Raw genomic sequence first — 18,668 nt, 5'->3', positions numbered from 1 at the left:
CTGCACTTAGAAGACCTAATCAAGATATTCTACACTGAAAAAACCTCCCCGAGGGCTCTAAACTGAGAAGACCTCCTCGATGCTTCTATACCGAGAAGCCCTTCCGAATAGCTGCTACATGGAGAAGACCTCCTGAAGGTCTTCTACACCTCCTTCAGGTCTTCTACACCAAGAAGACCTTCTCGTTGTTTTTCATACCTCCACCTCGAGTTTTTTCGACCTAGACCACATAGAGGTATTTTGCACTGAGAAAATCTCGAATCTCGAAAATCGAAGACATGCGCGAGATCTTTACATATAAGACGGTTTGAGGAATACCCCCTAGAGAAAAATATGAGAAAGACCTCCCTGAAGATTACCTATAGATATGAGCTTTCTGAAGGTCTTCCCTATGGAGAAGAACTTTCTGAATACGCAAATGACTTTATATTCTGCAATATTTGTATCAATCCTCACGATTTTAAAGATTTTCCATATTTCGAAATATTCCCTCCTACTGCAAAACACTGTTCCACATAACGAAAATAATAAATGAAGAAATGTTAAATATCCCATAATCATCTCAATACGCCTTTTGGTACAACCACTTTACAACACAAAGAGTCAGGAGAAGGTTTGAAGCAAACAAACAACAAATAACTTCTCAAACATTGTGGAAGGGGCAAGCAGAGCAGAGCTGTGGCAGGCAGCAAATTGTTCTAGAAATCAAAAGAAATTTTGGTGACCATCTTGCCTCGGTTGAAATGTTGCATGACATGACTTTGTTCGCCAGGGTTCTGCTAAAACAAACAGAGCGACAGACAGACGGAAAAACAGACAGCAAGGACAGGAAACAAATATGCGGCGAGTTAAACGTTAAAACTGGGAACTTAAGCGAGCGAATTCAATAAATTCAAAAGCAAATATATTTTCAAGCTAAAAACTTATTATAAAGGGGGGAGCGGGAGATGTAAGGACGGACGGATGTACAAATATTTGCCTGATACTTTGATAATAGAACGGCGTTAACGTCACGACTCCCATGGAGGAGTTGTTTACATTTTTGTGTGGATGATGATGAAAATTGGAAATTGGATGGAACAACCAGTGAGTACATAACGAGTTTCGAAGCAGCGTTTGTCATCATATGGTTCTGTATGTATGAAAGTTGTAAGTGGTTATTGTGTTGGAAAAAAAACAGAGAAAATCGCTGATAAAGAGTGTATCAAAACAAAATACCCAATTGAATTCGAATGGAATTTTACAAATTGACTTTGTGTATTTTTCCTCTTGAATACCAACAAAGCATTTGAAGTTTTCAACAAGTCCCGGAAACTTCATTTGTGGAAGTTCAGAATCAAAAGTGAACAACTTTCATGCCTATTTGTAGCCTCTTTAGGACCACAGAGGGGTCTGAGGAAAATTGTTCTATAAAAATCCTCGTCAGAGGGTCTGAGTGGAATTTTTTCTAAAGAAAAATCCTCGTCACAGGGCTCTCAATAAAAAAAGGGTTTTAGAAATGATTCTCTGCAGAAAAATCCTGCTCAGAAAATAAGTTTTCTGTAGAAAACCGTCCTTTCTGGTTTTCACCAAGACCAGTTAAGTCGTTAGAAGACCTCTTGGAGGTCTTTACACCTAGAGGATCTCCTCGAGTTGTTTTACACCTAAAAGACCTCCTTGAGGACTTCTACACCAAAAAGACCTCCTTAAATGATTAGTTGGCAAGACCTCGAGGTCTTTTACATCTAGACCTCTTCGAGGTCTTTTACAACTAGAAGATCTCCTCGAGAAGGTCTCCTCCTCGTCAGAGGGTCTTAGGAAAATTTCTCAATAAAAAATCCTCGTCAGAGGGCTCTAAGGAAAAGAATGGCTTAGAAAGATTCTCTGTAGAAAAATTCTGCTCAGATGATGAGGCAATGTTTTCCACAGAAAACACTTCTTAGATGCACTGGCCTTTCTGGTTTTCACTAAGTTCAATTAGTTCATTAGAAGACCTCCTCCTCGAGGTATTTTACACCTAGAAAACCTCTCCGAGGTCTTTTATACCTAAAAGACCTCCTTGTGGGCTTCTACGCCTAAAAGAACTCCTTAAAGACTTTTACACCTAGAAGATCTCCTAGAGGTATTTTACTCTTAAAAGACCTTCTCGAGGTCTTTAACACCCAAAAAACCACATGGAGGTCTACTACACTCAGAAGACATACTAGAAGTCTACTGCACTATACCGAGAAGACCTTCTGAAGGTCTATACTGAGAAAACTTTCTCGAGGTCTTTTACCTCTAGAAGACCTTCTCGAGGTCTTTATCACCCAGAAGATCACATATAGGTATACTACAGAAGGCATCCTAGACGTCTACTGCACTATACCGAGAAGACCTTCTTAAGGACTGCTATACCTCCTCAAGGTCTTTTACATCTAGGCCTCTTCGACATCTTTCACACCTAGATGATCTCCTCGTGGTCTTTTACACTTCCTCCTCGTCAAAGGGCTCTGAGTAAAATTTTTCAATAAAAAATCCACGTCGGAGAGCTCCGAGAAAAAGAGGGGTCTTAGAAAAGATTCTCTGTAGAAAAATCCTGTTCAGATTATGAGGCAATGTTTTCTTCAAAAAACCCTCCTTAAATGCACTGGCCTTTCTGGTGTTCACTAAATTCAGTTAGTTCGTTAGAAGACCTCCTCCTCGAGGGCTTTTACATCTAGAAGACCTCTTCGACCTCTTATACACCTAGAAGACCTCCTCGAGGTTTTTTACACCTAAAATACATCCTTGAGGACCTCTTCGAAATATTTTACACCTAGCAGACCTCCTCGAGGTTTTTTATACCTAATACACCTCTTTGAGGACTTCTAAACCCAAAAGACCTCCTTGAAAGTCTTTTACACCTAGAAGACCTCCTCGAAAACTCTTCCTCCTCAGAAGTCATCCTAGAGGTCTACTGCACTATACCGGGAAGACCTTCTTAAGGACTGCTATACAGAGAAGACCTCCTCGAGGTCTTTTACATCTAGATCTCCTCTTCGAGGTCTATTACACCTCCTCCTCCTCGTCAGAGGGTCTTAGGAAAATTTTTCAATAAAAAATCCTCGTCAGAGTGGCTCTGAGTAAAAGAGGAGTGTTAAAAAAGACGGTAGAAACATCCTGCTGAAATGATGAGTCAATGTTTTCTGCAGAAACCCCTCCTTAGATGCAATGGCCTTTCCGGTTTTCACCAAGGTCAGTTAGTGTCTTCATAAAAACTTGGAATTTTCCATTCTCAATTGAGGTTTTTGTTTGGCTACGTCACTGTTTGTGACAGCTCAATTCCGAAATTAATCATTCTAAATAATTTCTCTTTTCAATTTTTGTAACAAATCCAAAAATCCGAATCCAAAAAAATTGTAATATTATGAATTTCTGTTTCTATATTTTTTTCTCGAACAAAAAATAAATGAATCAATATTCAAATAATGCCAACTAATCATCCGGACTATTTTAAGAATCTGTATTTATGTAGGTATGTAGCGTAGAGGTAAATTGCTCATAACAATGACAACGAAATAAATTACCAACTATTATAAATGAAACAAAAACGTGAATCATTTAAAAAAAAACCTTAATATGCCAGCGAGCTTTAGTGAGTGAATGCCTGATTCAATGATTAAATAATAAAAAAATAAAATTGAAAACAAAGCGATTGAGATAATATGTGATTCACAAAGACGCCAGTCAATTTAACGCTGGCGACAATCATATGACAAGAAAAAAACGAGAGAGAGAGAGAGAGAGACCAATATAGGATACGTCACAATGTATGAACTGAACTAACTGTCTGACCGTCCCAGGAACAAATATTAAATTGTCGACATTGTGTGGCATAAATCACTTTTAAAATACAAACAACAATCTTTCGAAAATATTAACCTCCAAAAGAGAAAATTTTCAAAAGTTCGGTTAACACTTTCTTTAAATGGGGTCGCAACAGGTCAAAATACTCTACAGAATTATTAGACATAAAATTCTACAATAGTAAGACCTCCTCGAGGCCTTCTATATCGAGAAGTCATCCTAGAGGTCTTTTATACCGAGAAGACCTCCTCGAGGATTTCTACACGGAGAAGACCTCGTTCAGGTCTTCTATATAAAAAAGACCAGGTTTTCTATACCGAGAAGACCTCCTCGAGATCTATAAAATTCTAATAAAACAATTAATAATTTTTCTGCAACAAAGCAAAACACATTGAAATTCTGATGACAAAGCGATGAATTCATAGATTTGTTAATCTTATTTGTTATTAATAATCATTTAAATTGGTTTTTGAATCATCAACGATTGGAAATTTTCAAAAGATTGTGTTCTGTTGAAACATTTATTTTTTAATTGGAAATCTTTTTGATTCATGACAAAGTAGTGAGACATGATTTATTGACCTTGAAATTGACTGACACAGCTGATGAAAATACTTTCTGAGATATAATTTTTGTTTTGCAAATATTTTTCAAGGGCATTTTGAGATCAGAGGGAGAAAAACTGGAGAAAAAAGTATGACAACATTTTTATGAATTAATAAAAGTTAAAAACTTTATAAACTAAAAAATATATATGTGGGTGCTATAGATATGTTGCTTCCAGGCTGAATTCGGTCATATGTGCCAAAGTCCAATGAATTTGGGCTGATATAAACCATAGACGTAAAATCGGATTGAGATATACATGGGAGCTACATTCAAATCCGAGTTATTTCTGAGCGATGTTTTACATTACAGCTACAGTTAAACTTCAACCGATTATCACCCATTTCATGAGGGTTCGTCCTTGGGCCAAACATGATTTGTGGAAAATGTTCTCACTATCGGACAATAAATGCGACCTGAACTTTACAAAAATCCATCCACAGATAGACGGACGTACAGGCATCAATCGATGCAGAATATCACCTCATTCACGCAATGTCGTAATTCAAAAAAATGTGGAAATTTCTAGGGGGTTTCGGTGTTTTTCATTACAATTCTTCTTTGTGGTTGGACATGTTGATGTTCGCTTATGTTTGCAATGTTAGTGGGCAAAACTTTTTGAAACCCCCCACAAATTTTGAGATGCTCTTTAATAACACACACAAAAACGCTGATATATTCCACCTCTATGTCCCACAGTAGAACCACAACATTAAACCTTGTCGAATATCGGACACCCAGACAGCCAACTTGACAGGGAGAGAAGAATTTTCGAAGGGCTGAGACGTTCAAATAGGCTGGCAGGCAGGTTGGCTGGTTGACCGCAAAAAAGCTCAGTCAACAATAAATGGTATACTGGAAAACTAATACACGCTCCAAATTCTTCAAAGGTTGCAGGTTGCATGCATCTCTTAAAGTTTAAGTAACAGGTGTCTGGGGCAGATGACTGATTTTTCTATAGAAATGAATCTACCTCAGCCTGAATCCGGCTGACGATCGATTTTTTTTTTCTATAGAAAAAAATGCCTCATCTTGAGGCAGAGGACTGATTTTTTTTATATAGAAAAAAAATTCCTTCAGCTGAGGCTCGATTTTTTTTTCTATAGAAAAAAAATGGCCTCAGCTGAGGCTCGATTTTTTTTTCTATAGAAAAAAAATGGCCTCAGCTGAGGCTCGATTTTTTTTCTATAGAAAAAAAAATGGCCTCAGCTGAGGCTCTATAGAAAAAAAGGGCCTCAGCTGAGGCTCGATTTTTATTCTATAGAAAAAAAAGGGCCTCAGCTGAGGCTCGATTTTTATTCTATAGAAAAAAAAGGGCTTCAGCTGAGGCTCGATTTTTATTCTATAGAAAAAAAAGGGCCTCAGCTGAGGCTCGATTTTTATTCTATAGAAAAAAATGGCCTCAATTGAGGCTCGATTTTTATTCTATAGAAAAAAATGGCCTCAGCTGAGGCTCGATTTTTTTTTCTATAGAAAAAAATGGCCTCAGCTGAGGCTCGATTTTTTTTCTATAGAAAAAAATGGCCTCAGCTGAGGCTCGATTTTTTTTTCTATAGAAAAAAAATTCCCTCAGCTGAGGATCGATTTTTTTTCTATAGAAAAAAAATCGAGCCTCAGCTGAGGCCCTTTTTTTTCTATAGAGCCTCAGCTGAGGCCATTTTTTTTTCTATAGCTGTTTTCTATATATAGAAAAAAATGGCCTCAGCTGAGGATCGATTTTTTTTCTATAGAAAAAAAATTCCCTCAACTAATGATCGATTTTTGTTTTCTATAGAAAAAAATTGACTCAGTTGAGTCAAAAAAATCGATCCTAGACAATTCTGCGTTTAAGGCCAAATATTCCAATATTTATTTAATTATTTTTTATTTATTTGAACTGATAACAACTAGGCTGATGTTTTCATACTGAACTCAGCATGTTCGAAAAATAAAAATATTATTATTATCTGCATTTCCGAAATCTCGCCTAATTTTCACACATTCGAATTCACACATTTTCTTTTGATTTCACAATAAAAGTGAAATTTCAAATATGCACGTATTTTATTTTGCTTAACACCTATTTTGCAATAAAAAGAAATTGAAAAGCAATGGCAAATGAATGGAAGTGTTAGCTCAGAGAAGTCAATAACTCACTCGATCAGTCAGTCAGTCAGGCAGCCAGCTGGTCAATGTCGTAATAGAATCAATGCAAATTCATGAAAAATTTACACAAAACCCGTTATGGCCATGGCCATAGATAGCGCAACGCAACGAAGAAATGGCCATCGATCCATGGCTCGGGAAGTGTTTATGAATTGGACACGCTGCTTACTGAGTCAATTATCACATTGAACTTGAAGATGTGCCGGACAATGACAATCAGAGCAAGGGCCCACTACCAAATGGATGGTCTGTCTGAACCGCTTTGTTGTTGCTGGAGGAAAAGCGTTCAAAAAATAGTGCATATAAAAAGCATCGGACAAATTACAAATCAGTAGCAGTTACATTGTGTCAAAGACAAAGTGAAGAAGTCTCAAAGGAGTTATACGACTCAAAAATCGAAAAAGAAAAGGATCCAAAGGAATAAAAATTGTGTTGAGAGAGAAAAGAAAATACAACATGAATAAGAATACATTGTGGTTAATGTTTGTGCTTTTGGCCATGTATTTGGCATTGGTGTTTTGTGAAGAACAGCAACAACAACAGCAGGAAGAAAATTCCGAAAATGCTCTTGCAGACGCTGCCAAAGATTTGGTGAAAAGTGAATCGACAGCATTGTTCCAAGATGAGGCCAGAACCAGAAGAAGACATCGCCATCATTTGTGTAAGTTTTTAAGGAGAAATATCATGACTGAGATTCGGAAACCATAAAAGTTCCCAAGTCGACATGTATTTCTGGGACTTAGAATTTAGTTCTCCAAGTTTTCGGACTTCTCGAAGGTTATGGATTTTTCCGATTATGCTGCTATAATTTCTATTTATGTAAAAAGTTTTGGATTTCCCCAGGACTGTCAATTTTTTCTACAGAGCAATGTTTGTTCCATCATAGAAAATATTGCATTGTCTCCAATAGAAATTTTCTTCGACAACAAAAAAAAACACCTCCTCCGGTTTTATCACAACTGGTTTTATGACAAAGAATAACTTTTTTGTTTTTTTTTCCTCCGGAAAATATTCTGGTTTTCTACTATAAAAAATATAGAATACCTGTTTTCCCTTGGAGCAAGTGTCACCAGCACATTGGTCTGTGTGTTCCACTATAGTCTATAATAGTATCCCATTGGAGAAGCTCCACAGTAAAGGTTTCCCATAGCAAAAATGTTACAGTGCCCTAACACGGTGACTTGTATAAATTGCAAGTTTCAGAGTCCGCTAAGCAGGCTTCTAAGAATTTTTCTCACATAAAGAGTCCCATCAACCCTTAAAACTGAAACTATGTATGTCTGTTGTCCAACGACGTTTCCCCCAGGACGAGTTTGTCATCGTAGGATTCCATTTTTGGTACTTAAAGTTGTACCATAAACTCTAAATGCAAAGTTTGACCTAGAAATCAGAAAATTAGGATGAGGACAAAATCTGGTGCGAAGGGGTGGAAAACGATGTATATGGACATATGTACCAAATTTGTACAATTTGTAAAAAAATAAAATTAAAAAAGTACTTAAGAGTACAAATCTAAAATGCCGTGCCGGTTCAATCTGACAATGTTTTGTGAAAATCGTTTTCTGGGTATTAAAAAGTCAAAAAAAGGTACAAACATGTACAAACGGCTAAAAAGTACGAAAACAGTGTTTTGAAATTTAAAATTCTGATCTTTCAGAGTCAGAATTGAGGCATGAAATAATGTACAATTTTTGGAAACTAGTACTACGATATACTAAAAATTACTAAATTATAGCTGGTTCAGTTTATATCAATTTCGTACTCTTCGTATGTTACGAATATCCAAATACGATCCACTCAACCCAACACTCTAGAGGGAGAGGGTATATATCATTTGATACGGCCAAAAGTGCCTCATCGAAATAACGTCTAGGTCTCTTTGAGCCAAATCCGTTTCATGATATTTGAAGGCGATCTAGTGGTGCCCGTCCGTCCATATGTCTGGCTGGCGCACGATAAGTCTCGAAGGAAGTATCTGATTTGGTCCAAATTTGGTACATCGTAATATATATAAACTTATATATAATAAAACTTAGATCGAGTTCGAAGAACGACATCTGATATCTACCCCACAAAAGGTCAAAATTTTGCAAATAAAATAATTTGCCTCACAGAACAATAAAGGATCCTCTAATTTTGCAAATCCTATTATTTTTATTAGTGCTAGGTGAGGTGCGAAAATGGACAATGTCGGTCCACTTCATCAAGTACCTCCTACACAAAGGGTCAAAATTTTGAATAATTATAACTCTACCTCAAGATCCACACATCTCCATATTTCTTCCAACACAAGATCTGGTAGAAAGGCGAAATATATCGAACCACTACTTCGGGTACTTCCCACACAACGGGTCATATATCTCATGAAATGCGAAATAAGCATCTGAAGCATTCCTAACTTCAAATATTCTACTAACACAAGATCTGAAAATTAGGACGCAGTTATATCTAACTGAGTTAAAATTTTATACTAAGTATGGGTTCAAATATCGTAGGTTGTGTTAGTAGATTGATAAAATGTACTCAAATGTATATTATGTCTGCAGGACTTTTGGCATAGAAAATGGGCCATGTAGGTCTACGCCTTCGTATAACCCCATATATCGGCACCTCCCGATATTCACTTTTTCGGTGATTTAAGCAAAATTCTTCGCCGGAATTATTTCAAATTTGGTATTTGAAGTTCGTAATGGATATTACAGCCTACGACAGAGAATTGTCTGTGTAGATCTTCTTGTAGCCCTCATATAACGGTACATCCCGATATTCGGTGCATTGATGATTTTAGCGATATTTTTCACCGGAATTGTTTCTAATTTGGTATTTGAAGTTCGTAATGGATACTAGATACTATGACAGGAAGTTGTATGTGTCTGTGCACGTCTTCGTATAGCCCCCCTATATCGCTACCTCCTGGTATTCGGTATTTGGATGATTTTAGCGACATTATTCACCGGAATTGTTTAAAATGTGGTATTTGAAGTGCATAATGGATACTACAGCCTCAGACAGAAAATTGTCTGTGCAGTTCCACGTTTTGGTATAGCCCCCTATAATGGTACCTCTCTATATTTCGTATTTTGATGATTTTAGATACTTTATTCACCGATTTTTCACATTTGAATTTTGTAATGGCTTATAGTATTACGGTATTTTTAAGATTTTTTAACGGATTTTATTTTTTTTTTTTGAAAATTGCCAAATTCGTTCCAAATGATTGAGGATTTTCAAAATTCCCCCGGCCGAACTTACAGCTTTTTTACTTGTTTTTCTATTTTAAGAATAAATTTTTCAATGTTGTCTTCGAACTTCAATTAAGCTTCAGTAGATGCGGTTCCATCTACTATCTAGACATTAACATAGCCGTAAGAGTTAAATAGTACGATCTAGGCGTCCGATTAAACGGTCCTCGAACTAAACGGTACACCGAACTAGCCTTTAAATAAGTCCATTGTTACGTCTTGATGAAACCACATGTCATGCAAGTCAAGCTTATGCTTTTTGGACAAAAAAAAAGTTTCATATGACCTCCATTCACAGTTACATTACGATTACCAGCATATTTCAAGAGGTACGATCCAAAGATTAAACCAGCCCATAAACAGCACCAAACTGTGAGTTTTTATGGATACATTCTACTTACACCATTACCCATTAAGCCAAAAAAAAAAAACAACTTCGTCACTTTCCAAGAGCTGATTCGCCAAAAATTCTGCGTTCAAAATATGGACGACAACAATGCTCTCACCGTTTATCATTGCAAAATCTGTAAATGTTGTCCCATATCGTTTATAGAGTTTGAGTGAAAATACTGGAGTCCCTCAAACATAAAACATTAAAGACTGAATTTTAATAAAAAAAACCTATGCTAAAGCCAAATCCTCGATATAACAGCTGTCTTTGTTCAGTCAACACCATTCTAGCAATATTCGTTCAAAATGCAATTCAATTTACTCTAGATCTTTGTGCAATGGTACAATATTTAGTTCAATTTCCTACTTTTGGTACGTTTTGGTCCAAATTCATTTAAACCTTTGGCAATTTCGAACTTTTCCTATATTCTTTAGTGCAAACTTGCCAAAACCTGTTTTTTGTCGGATTTATAATGACACAGTATTTCAGACATATTGGAACTATCAATATCTATCTGGTACCTCCCCCATGAAAGTTCCAAAATTTACAAAAAAAAAAAAAAATAAGTAAAAAATATTCGGCCGGTCCGAACTTTTAATACCCTCCACCTTAGGGTAAATGAAACATTTTTATATAAAAGTATCTGCATTCAAGCGTGTTTCACTATAAACTTCATATACCACTAAGACGGTTTCGATAATGCAGTTAAGCTTATCAAAAAACCATAGAGTGAGGCCATCATATAAGGACATACCAAAACAGAAACCTCTAAATGCAATTTTATACTTCAAGGATTGTCATCTATCAAATCTTCTAAAATACCAAATATTAAACAAGACTAGGATTATCAAAATACCGAATATCGGTGGGTATGTGCGCTATAGGAAAGCGTGGTTCTAAATATTCAATGTTCTGCAACCGGGCTAGAACCCACTATGAATTATAAATACCAATTTTTTATCGAATATCGGTAGGTACCGTTATATGGGGGCTATACCAAAGCGTGGACCTATACATGCAATGTTTGACCACCGGAGCTAGAATTCATTATGTCCCACAAATAACAATTTATAGAGAAATTCTTTAAAAAATGTGGCAAAAATCATCAAAATACCGCATATCGGGAGGAACTGTTATATGGGCACTATACCAAAGTGTGGACCAAGATAGCTCATTTTCAATAACAACCATCCTAAATACAATACAAACTGTTCTGCCAAATTTTAAAGCTCTATGTCAAATAATGTTGGCTGTATCGCGATTTCAACAGACGGACAGACAGACATACCCACGGACATCGTTAAATCGACTAAGAATTTTATGCTGATTATGAATATGTATACTGTATGGGTACTACGACGAATATTTAGAGATCTTACAAAAGGAATGACAAAGATAGGGCATATTATCTTTGTCATTCCCTTTGTAATATCTCTTTCCAAGATGGAGGGCATAAAAATTAAAATTCTCAAATGGACGATGGGAGCACCCAATGTCTTTCTTAAAGTCTATGCTTTTCCATCGATTTTTTTAATTTTTAAATAATATTCACATCAAACTTATGTCAGGAGTGAACCTCCCTCCCCGATGTATAATAAACTCACATGAAGTACGGCTAAAATGTGTTTTGTGATACTTATGAATTCCTGGCGTTTAAGTAAGACTTTGGACTTTGATTATTGTGGGACCTATTAGTTACTCATTTGAGTGTTAACATTTTCAAGAAAAATAATTATCGTATTGTTATCAGTAATATTGCCAAAGCCCCACTATACCCAAAATGCGCGTCCTCCGAAGACTCTTAATATGAAAATTTCAAAAAATGGTGAAGAGGGCAATTTGAAAATTTTATAACACAACGTTGATATCCGAGGTCTGTATTTTAAGCTCTACTTTCATAATCTACTGATTTTTTCTTGTAATTGCTGTAAAAATAGAAGTTTGTCGCACAGTGTAAAAATCATAACTCCTATTAAATGGGATTTTTTCCCAATTCCCTTCAAACTTCGGACATTGCAAAATTGGTAGCAACATTAGATGTAATGCAGATCTATTCTATTTTTCGTAGTATAAAATTTCTAAAGACCAAAATACCAAACTGAAATTTTGAGACAAGCATTTTTTAGACCAACATCCAAAACTGGAGTCTTGGTGGAATTTTTTAGATCAGCATCCGAAACTGGAGTATTGGTGGAATCTTAAAAATTATGTGCCAATATGGTAACCCATTTTTCTTTTCTCTTTGTGAAGAGAGAAGAAGATGATCGAAAAATCGTGATATGATTTTCGTAATCTGACATAATACCGGCTGTTATTTTCCACATAATAATTAGCACCTTCTTATGTCATGTCAACATGGCAGACAGAGCTTTTTATAATCCAAATAAATATTAAATCATAGTCTCATTATGTAAAAGAAATTAGCACCCCGCCCCCTCTCTTTATCTAGTGAATACCACGAAGTGGAAAATAAAATCCAGCAATCATCTAAGCAAATAGAGAAGTGTGAAAGTTAAACGAAAGTTGATGTGGTTATTGACAAAAAGTTAAGTTGCAAATGTTGTGATCACGATTTTCCAAAGACCGGGGAGGGGGAGCGAGTGCGTAATATGTGTTACGAAAATACCCCTCTCCTCCTATTTCTCCCTCCCATATTAGTAATTAACACTTTCACTTTGGATTATCTGAGAGAGGGGGAATGAAAAATTATACAATTTCATGGCTAATCTTTTGAATACTTTTCTTTCCAATTCCAGATGCTCAGTGGGGCTGGACTGCCATAGCCATTGCTTATTTGATCAAGATCAAAGTTGTAATTGTGGCCTTCTTTTTGGGCAGTGCCGTCTACTTGGGTCTCCGCTACTTCTGGCCCCATAAATGTCAACCTGAAATTATTTTGGATCATCCACCACCGTAAGTTTGCTATAGACCCAAATTTCTTATTCCTGGTAGACTTTTTAATCTCTCTCTTTCTCTCTAAAACCCCTAGATCGTTCTCTCACCATCACCATGACCACATTCCATATTCCTCGGATCATTCGGAAATCATTAGCTCATCATGGGGACCCAGCAGTCTAGATACTTCCTTCGAACCCTACTCAGCCTATGCCGGATCCTATGCCAGTTCAGATGTTGCCCCTCCTGATGTTTCTTCGCCCGATAGCCACACTTATCGGATAAAACGTGAGGTAAAAAATGAGAAGCAGGAGGGTAAACAAATGGGTCCATCAATCAGCGAGGAAAGGTAAGTCATAAAAAAATCCCCAGACCGAGGATCCAACAATCACATAACGCCAATTTAATTTTCCTCCCAGAATCGGCAACTTCATGTTCATGTTCCTCGGCTTGGATTCCGCGGCCTGCCGTCGCCGTTTCGTCTGTGAAATGGAATTCCGTTCCAAGAACAATCCCCTAACAGCCATGGCTTTCCGGGTGATTGGACGCAGTTTCTTTGCCAAATACACCAACGATCACAATGAAATGGGCAAGGCCAACTCCTTCGAGGAATGTGCCGCGGTCAATAGTGAGTGTGTTTTCATTGAAAACGATGTGGAAGGAGGACAGGAAGCAGCCAATGAAGAATCATCAAATAACAACAATGAAAGTGAACACAATGAAGAAGAACAAGAGCATCACGAAGAATCAGAAAATCAAGCGGACAATGAAACTCCAGCGGAGAATGAGGACTTAAATGTCAATTTGCCCACAGAGGATCCGGCGAATAATTCTCTAGAGAGTAATAACATCGAAGAGAGAGCCAATTATCAGAATTTAATGGCCGAAAGAAGAAATTCCTATTGGAGACGTCGATTGCGGGGAGATCGCCAATTTTAGAATTTAGACTAGGAACGAAAATGTGTCACGAAGAGTATTCGCATTTCTGTTAAATGTGAACTGGTTTCACACAAACAACAACAAAAACAAAATTAGTTTAATTTTCTATTTATTATTATTTATTTGTTATTAGTACTAAGTTGTAATAAAACTTGCCTTAATTAAATATAGAGATGCCTATACATAAGTTGGGAGGGATGGAAATCGGGCGATATAATCAAATTATACAGGTCTTCTATGAATCGAGGAAACTAGAAGATGCATCAGAGGACCTTTTGGTCTTCGATGAGAAGACCCCATGGTGTTCGATGAGAAGACCCTTGGTTGTTCCATGAGAAGTCCCCTTGGTCTTCGATGAGAAGACCCTTTGGCCTTCGATGAGACGACATTCTGGTCTTCTATGAGACGACCTTCTCGTCTTCTATAAGAATACCTTCTGATCTTCTATAAGAAAACCTTCTCGTCTTCTGTAAGGCCTTCTGCTCTACTATAGGAAGAGCTTCTGGTCTCCTATGAGAAGACCTTCTTATATAAAAGACTCGAAGAAGACCTTCTGGCCTTCTATATGAGAAGAACTTCTGCTCTTCTATATGAGAAGAACTTCTGCTCTTCTATATGAGAAGACCTTTTGGTCTTTGGTTTTGGTCCTCTGTAAGAAGACCTTCTGGTATTCAATGAAAAAACCTTCTAGTCTTCTATGTTAAGACATTCCCGAAGAAAACATTCTCGTCTCCTATGGGAAGAGCTTCTGGTCTTCTGTGAGAAGACCTTCTCATACAAAAGAACTGAAGAAGACTATCTGGCCTTCTATATGGGAAGACATTCTGGTCTTCGATGTGAGAAGACCTTCTGGTGTTTGGTTTTTGGTCTTCTATAAAATAACCTTCGGGTCTCCTATGAGAATACCTTCTTATATTGAAACCCGAAAAAGACCTTCTGGCCTTCTATATGCAAAGAGATTCTGGTATTCTACATGAGAAGAACTTCTGGTCTCCTATGAGAAGACCTTCAGGTCTCCTATTAGAAGACCTTCTGGCATCCTATAAGAAGACCTTTTGGTCTCCTATGAGAAGACCTTCTCATATAAAAGACAAAAGAAGACCTTATGGTCTTCTATATGAGAAAACATTCTGGTCTTCTATATCAGAAGACCTTCTGATCTTCTCTGTGGGAAGACCTTCTGATCTTAGGTTTTTGGTCTTCTATAAGAAGTCTTCTATGAGAGAACCTTCTAGTCTTCCATGAGAAGACCTTCTGGTCTACCATGAGAAGACCCTCTGAATAACTATCGAATAATACTGTATAGCCTCCTATATTTTTAAGGCAGCTTCGACTCTTTTAGCGGGATATTATATAATATTTCCCATAGTTCTTTTTTTATTTTTGAAAGAAAGTTTCGAAATTTGTCTCATCAGTTCTTCCCAAAGGTTATCACTAGGTTAAAGATCGATAGACTAGCTAGGCCAATCAACAATTTTCATGCCGAGCCATGCGTTCACCAACTTCGATGATTGCTGTGGGTCATTATCCTGCGGAAATGTTCATATTACTGGCATATCTTCCTCCGCATATGGTAGCATGACAGTTTCCAATACCTCCTTGTACACAAACCAATCCATTGTGTTCTCAATTAGATGTATCGGACCTACATCTTCCCATAAAAAGCAACCATGAGATTCTCTCGTCCTTCTCTCTTTACAGTAAATCTTACATGAAATTCCTTTCCTCTCAGTCGGCGGACATTCCTTTCTGCGTCGTTACCAAAGAAATTGATCTTCCTTTTATCATTCCATAAAATATTTCGCCACTATGTTTTTTCTTCAGGTCCGCATCAGGTTTTATGAGCCAAAGCAAAGTTATTCGTATCTTCCAATTGATTTCTCCAAGCAAAGGAACCTCCCGAGCTTTTCTACCCGGTAGATTTGCAGTCAATGGTCTTCGTCGAACTGTTCGGGATGATTCAACATTCCCCATTTCACCTGCAATGGCTCTGTAGACTTGAATGGATATCTTTTGTCCAATGTTACTATTCGAGTATCTCTCACTGTAGACGTTTTTTAGTTGATCCGCATGTTTCAATATTTTTCCGACTGATACTCGTTATTGTTAACTAAATATTTTATTTTATTTTAAGCATGCATTCCGAATAATTTTTTTAGAAAAATCTAGAATTAATCTAATTTGTGAGTAGTATTTTTTCCAATCGAAAATACGTTTTTTTATGACATCATATGTTTTTCATTTCTGCGAGAATAGTGCGGAACTTTTTTAAATTATTATTTATTTTAACCAATATCAGCCACTGAAAACGTTTAAATTTTAAGCTCCACTTAATTACTTTATATTGCGCTTCAAATGATGCTACCACAAATTTATACTGATCGATTTGCTTCTGCTCCATATTATCTTAACATAAATTCTATATCCGCAGAATAACATAAACCTTTCCCAACATTTGAAAACGAGCAAAAAATCAAATTTCCCATCAGAAAACATAACCTCATTGTAAACAATAATTATTTTAAGCAGAAAACAATAATTATTTTAAGTACCTAATTGTTAAAGTGTACAAGTACAATGTGATAAATAATTCGCAATAACAAACAAACAACTTGCTGCTCTGGCTGGCTTGACTGACTCTGGCAGCAATGAAACTGAACACGTTTCCAACCAACAACATAACCTACCAGTTCGTCAGAGTCGACAATAGCGAGCAACAGACGGAAAAAAATATTATACCTCAGTGTATCAACACAACAACGACCTTCTCTTTTTTGCTGTTTTTGAAATTCATTCAAAATCAAACAAACAGCAAGCAACAGCAACACACAAACGAATAAAAACGAGCAACAACAACGAGTCATAAAAAATATAAAAACAAAAATATACAAGAAGACACATACGTACATACACACCAAAAACCTTGCTGCTGCTCTGAACAGCCAACGAACGTTGTGAGACAACAAAAAATATTTTTTAAAAAGCCGAAACCAATCGACTCTGAGCGCCGTATACAAAAAAGAATGAGAAGTCACATTTTGCGGGATTTCAATGTGCGAAGAAACGAAACAAATGCATGCATGCACGGCAAAACAACAATAACAATCACAATATCAACGATGTTACTTACTCACTCGTACGGTACGACAGACGACCTCGAGAGTGAGTGTAAGGAACTTGTTGTACAGAGCACCACACGACGACGATACAACAACGACAACAACAACAACAAGCTTTTACCAAAATAAACAGAGCAACAGAGACCACGAAAGCCAACACATCCCCAAAGGCAAGCTGTGTGTGTGGGTAAGAGACAGAGAGCAAGAGCACTTTAGTTCATTGAGAATAAAAGTGAGAGAAAGAGAAATCTCACTGAATAGTAGTAGCCGTCGCCGTTGTAGTAGTTGTAGTTGTAGCAACATGACATTGTTTACATTGCCATGAATGAGTTTTCTGGGCTTTCGTTAAATTGTTGAGGTTGGCACTGGGCTGTGTGACTGTGACGATGATGACGACGACGCTGACGCCGCAGCCGATGCGTCGCAGTACGACTCAGGGCAGCAAACACTTAATAATTCCCTTGTTGGCTGTTTGATTTTCTTAGTAGGCTAATCATGTGTTTTGCTTTTCATCACTGATTCATTTAGCAACGGCACGGCATGTTGTGCTGGTGACCGGCTGAATGGATGGTTGGTTGGCTGGCTGGCCAACAAACTGCTCGACTTGTCTGTTCACAATGAAGGGGCGGCGGCGGTGGTGGTGGTGTTGGCTGTGTGGGTAAAAACCGGCAAAGGCATGCACAAACACGCGTCATAATATGAGAATTTTTGCGGATTATAATGAAAACCGGCAAGCACAACACAAATTTGCTTTGTGGTGAAGTATTGGCGTGATGGCTGTTGGTCGTTTGGTTGGTTGGAAGCAAAAAATTTATTCACACGCTTCAAGTACCGAAAAGACACCATAGTCGAGAGCGTGTTGTGAATAAACGGCAGTGAATTGTGTACTTGACTTGGGGCAAGATTTTTCATCCAAACGAGTCAGCAGAGTTCGTTGCAGTTTGTTGGCTGAATGACTGACTCTGAGTGCTGGGTTGGTTGCCGGCAAACAATAGTAACTGAGCTTGAGGCGAGCGAAGGAGCGAACAAAGTGGTTGGCATGGCGTGATTGGTGTGGATGAATGAGGATGGAGGTGGGTTTATGGATTATCGAAAAAAAAGGCGTTTGAAGGCGACTGGTGTTTTGTATGACGGCGATTGTGGTTCGATTTGTTTGTTGCTTTCATTCGCTTGATATCTAACGAATTTGCAGCAAATAAAATGATTTCTATTATTTGGACAGACGAACTTATTTTCGTTGTGAGAGAGTGGGGGGGAGCTACACGGTATTTTTGTCGGCGACAAGGTATTAATGTCGGTTCAATTTTGCTAAAAGTTTTAGAGGAGGGGGAGGAAATGTTGTTGCTGTGGCCTGCGATTAACTCGTTACTAGTGTGTGCTCGCATGAAAATTCGTTGAATTTCTGCGCAGCACATTTTGCACTGCTGAATGGGAATAAATACCACCGAACCGAACGAACAAAGATGTTGACGAGATGTTAATGGACTACGATTTTCTTCGGTCATTGTGTTGTTGCCAGGAAAA

The 18,668-nt window shown here is 37.4% G+C and overlaps 2 protein-coding genes across 2 annotated transcripts in view; one reads left to right on the top strand and one right to left on the bottom strand.

Moving 5' to 3' along the window:
• LOC131800373 (serine/threonine-protein kinase tousled-like 2) overlaps positions 1 to 18,668 on the bottom strand; it is a 341,644-nt gene that overhangs the window by 211,125 nt on the left and 111,851 nt on the right. The gene's annotated exons all lie outside the window — the stretch shown is intronic.
• Positions 6,519 to 14,195, top strand: LOC101900462 (uncharacterized). The gene is made up of 4 exons (XM_005176100.4): positions 6,519 to 7,219; positions 12,948 to 13,104; positions 13,181 to 13,435; positions 13,506 to 14,195. The coding sequence occupies exons 1-4, from the start codon at positions 7,015 to 7,017 to the stop codon at positions 14,023 to 14,025; spliced, it is 1,137 nt and encodes a 378-aa protein (XP_005176157.1). The 5' UTR covers positions 6,519 to 7,014; the 3' UTR covers positions 14,026 to 14,195.

The sequence above is a fragment of the Musca domestica genome, unplaced genomic scaffold (assembly GCF_030504385.1).
Source record: "Musca domestica strain aabys unplaced genomic scaffold, Musca_domestica.polishedcontigs.V.1.1 104, whole genome shotgun sequence".
NCBI lineage: Eukaryota > Metazoa > Arthropoda > Insecta > Diptera > Muscidae > Musca > Musca domestica.
The sequence above is the reverse complement of the archived record's forward strand: the minus strand, read 5'-3'. Positions and strand labels throughout refer to the sequence as shown.

Coding starts and splice junctions, on each gene's coding strand:
- LOC101900462 (XM_005176100.4), top strand. CDS start 7,015: ATGAATAAGAATACATTGTGGTTAATGTTTGTGCTTTTGGCCATGTAT. Junction 13,105..13,180: donor ATTTTGGATCATCCACCACC/GTAAGTTTGCTA, acceptor TAAAACCCCTAG/ATCGTTCTCTCACCATCACC. Junction 13,436..13,505: donor CCATCAATCAGCGAGGAAAG/GTAAGTCATAAA, acceptor TTTTCCTCCCAG/AATCGGCAACTTCATGTTCA.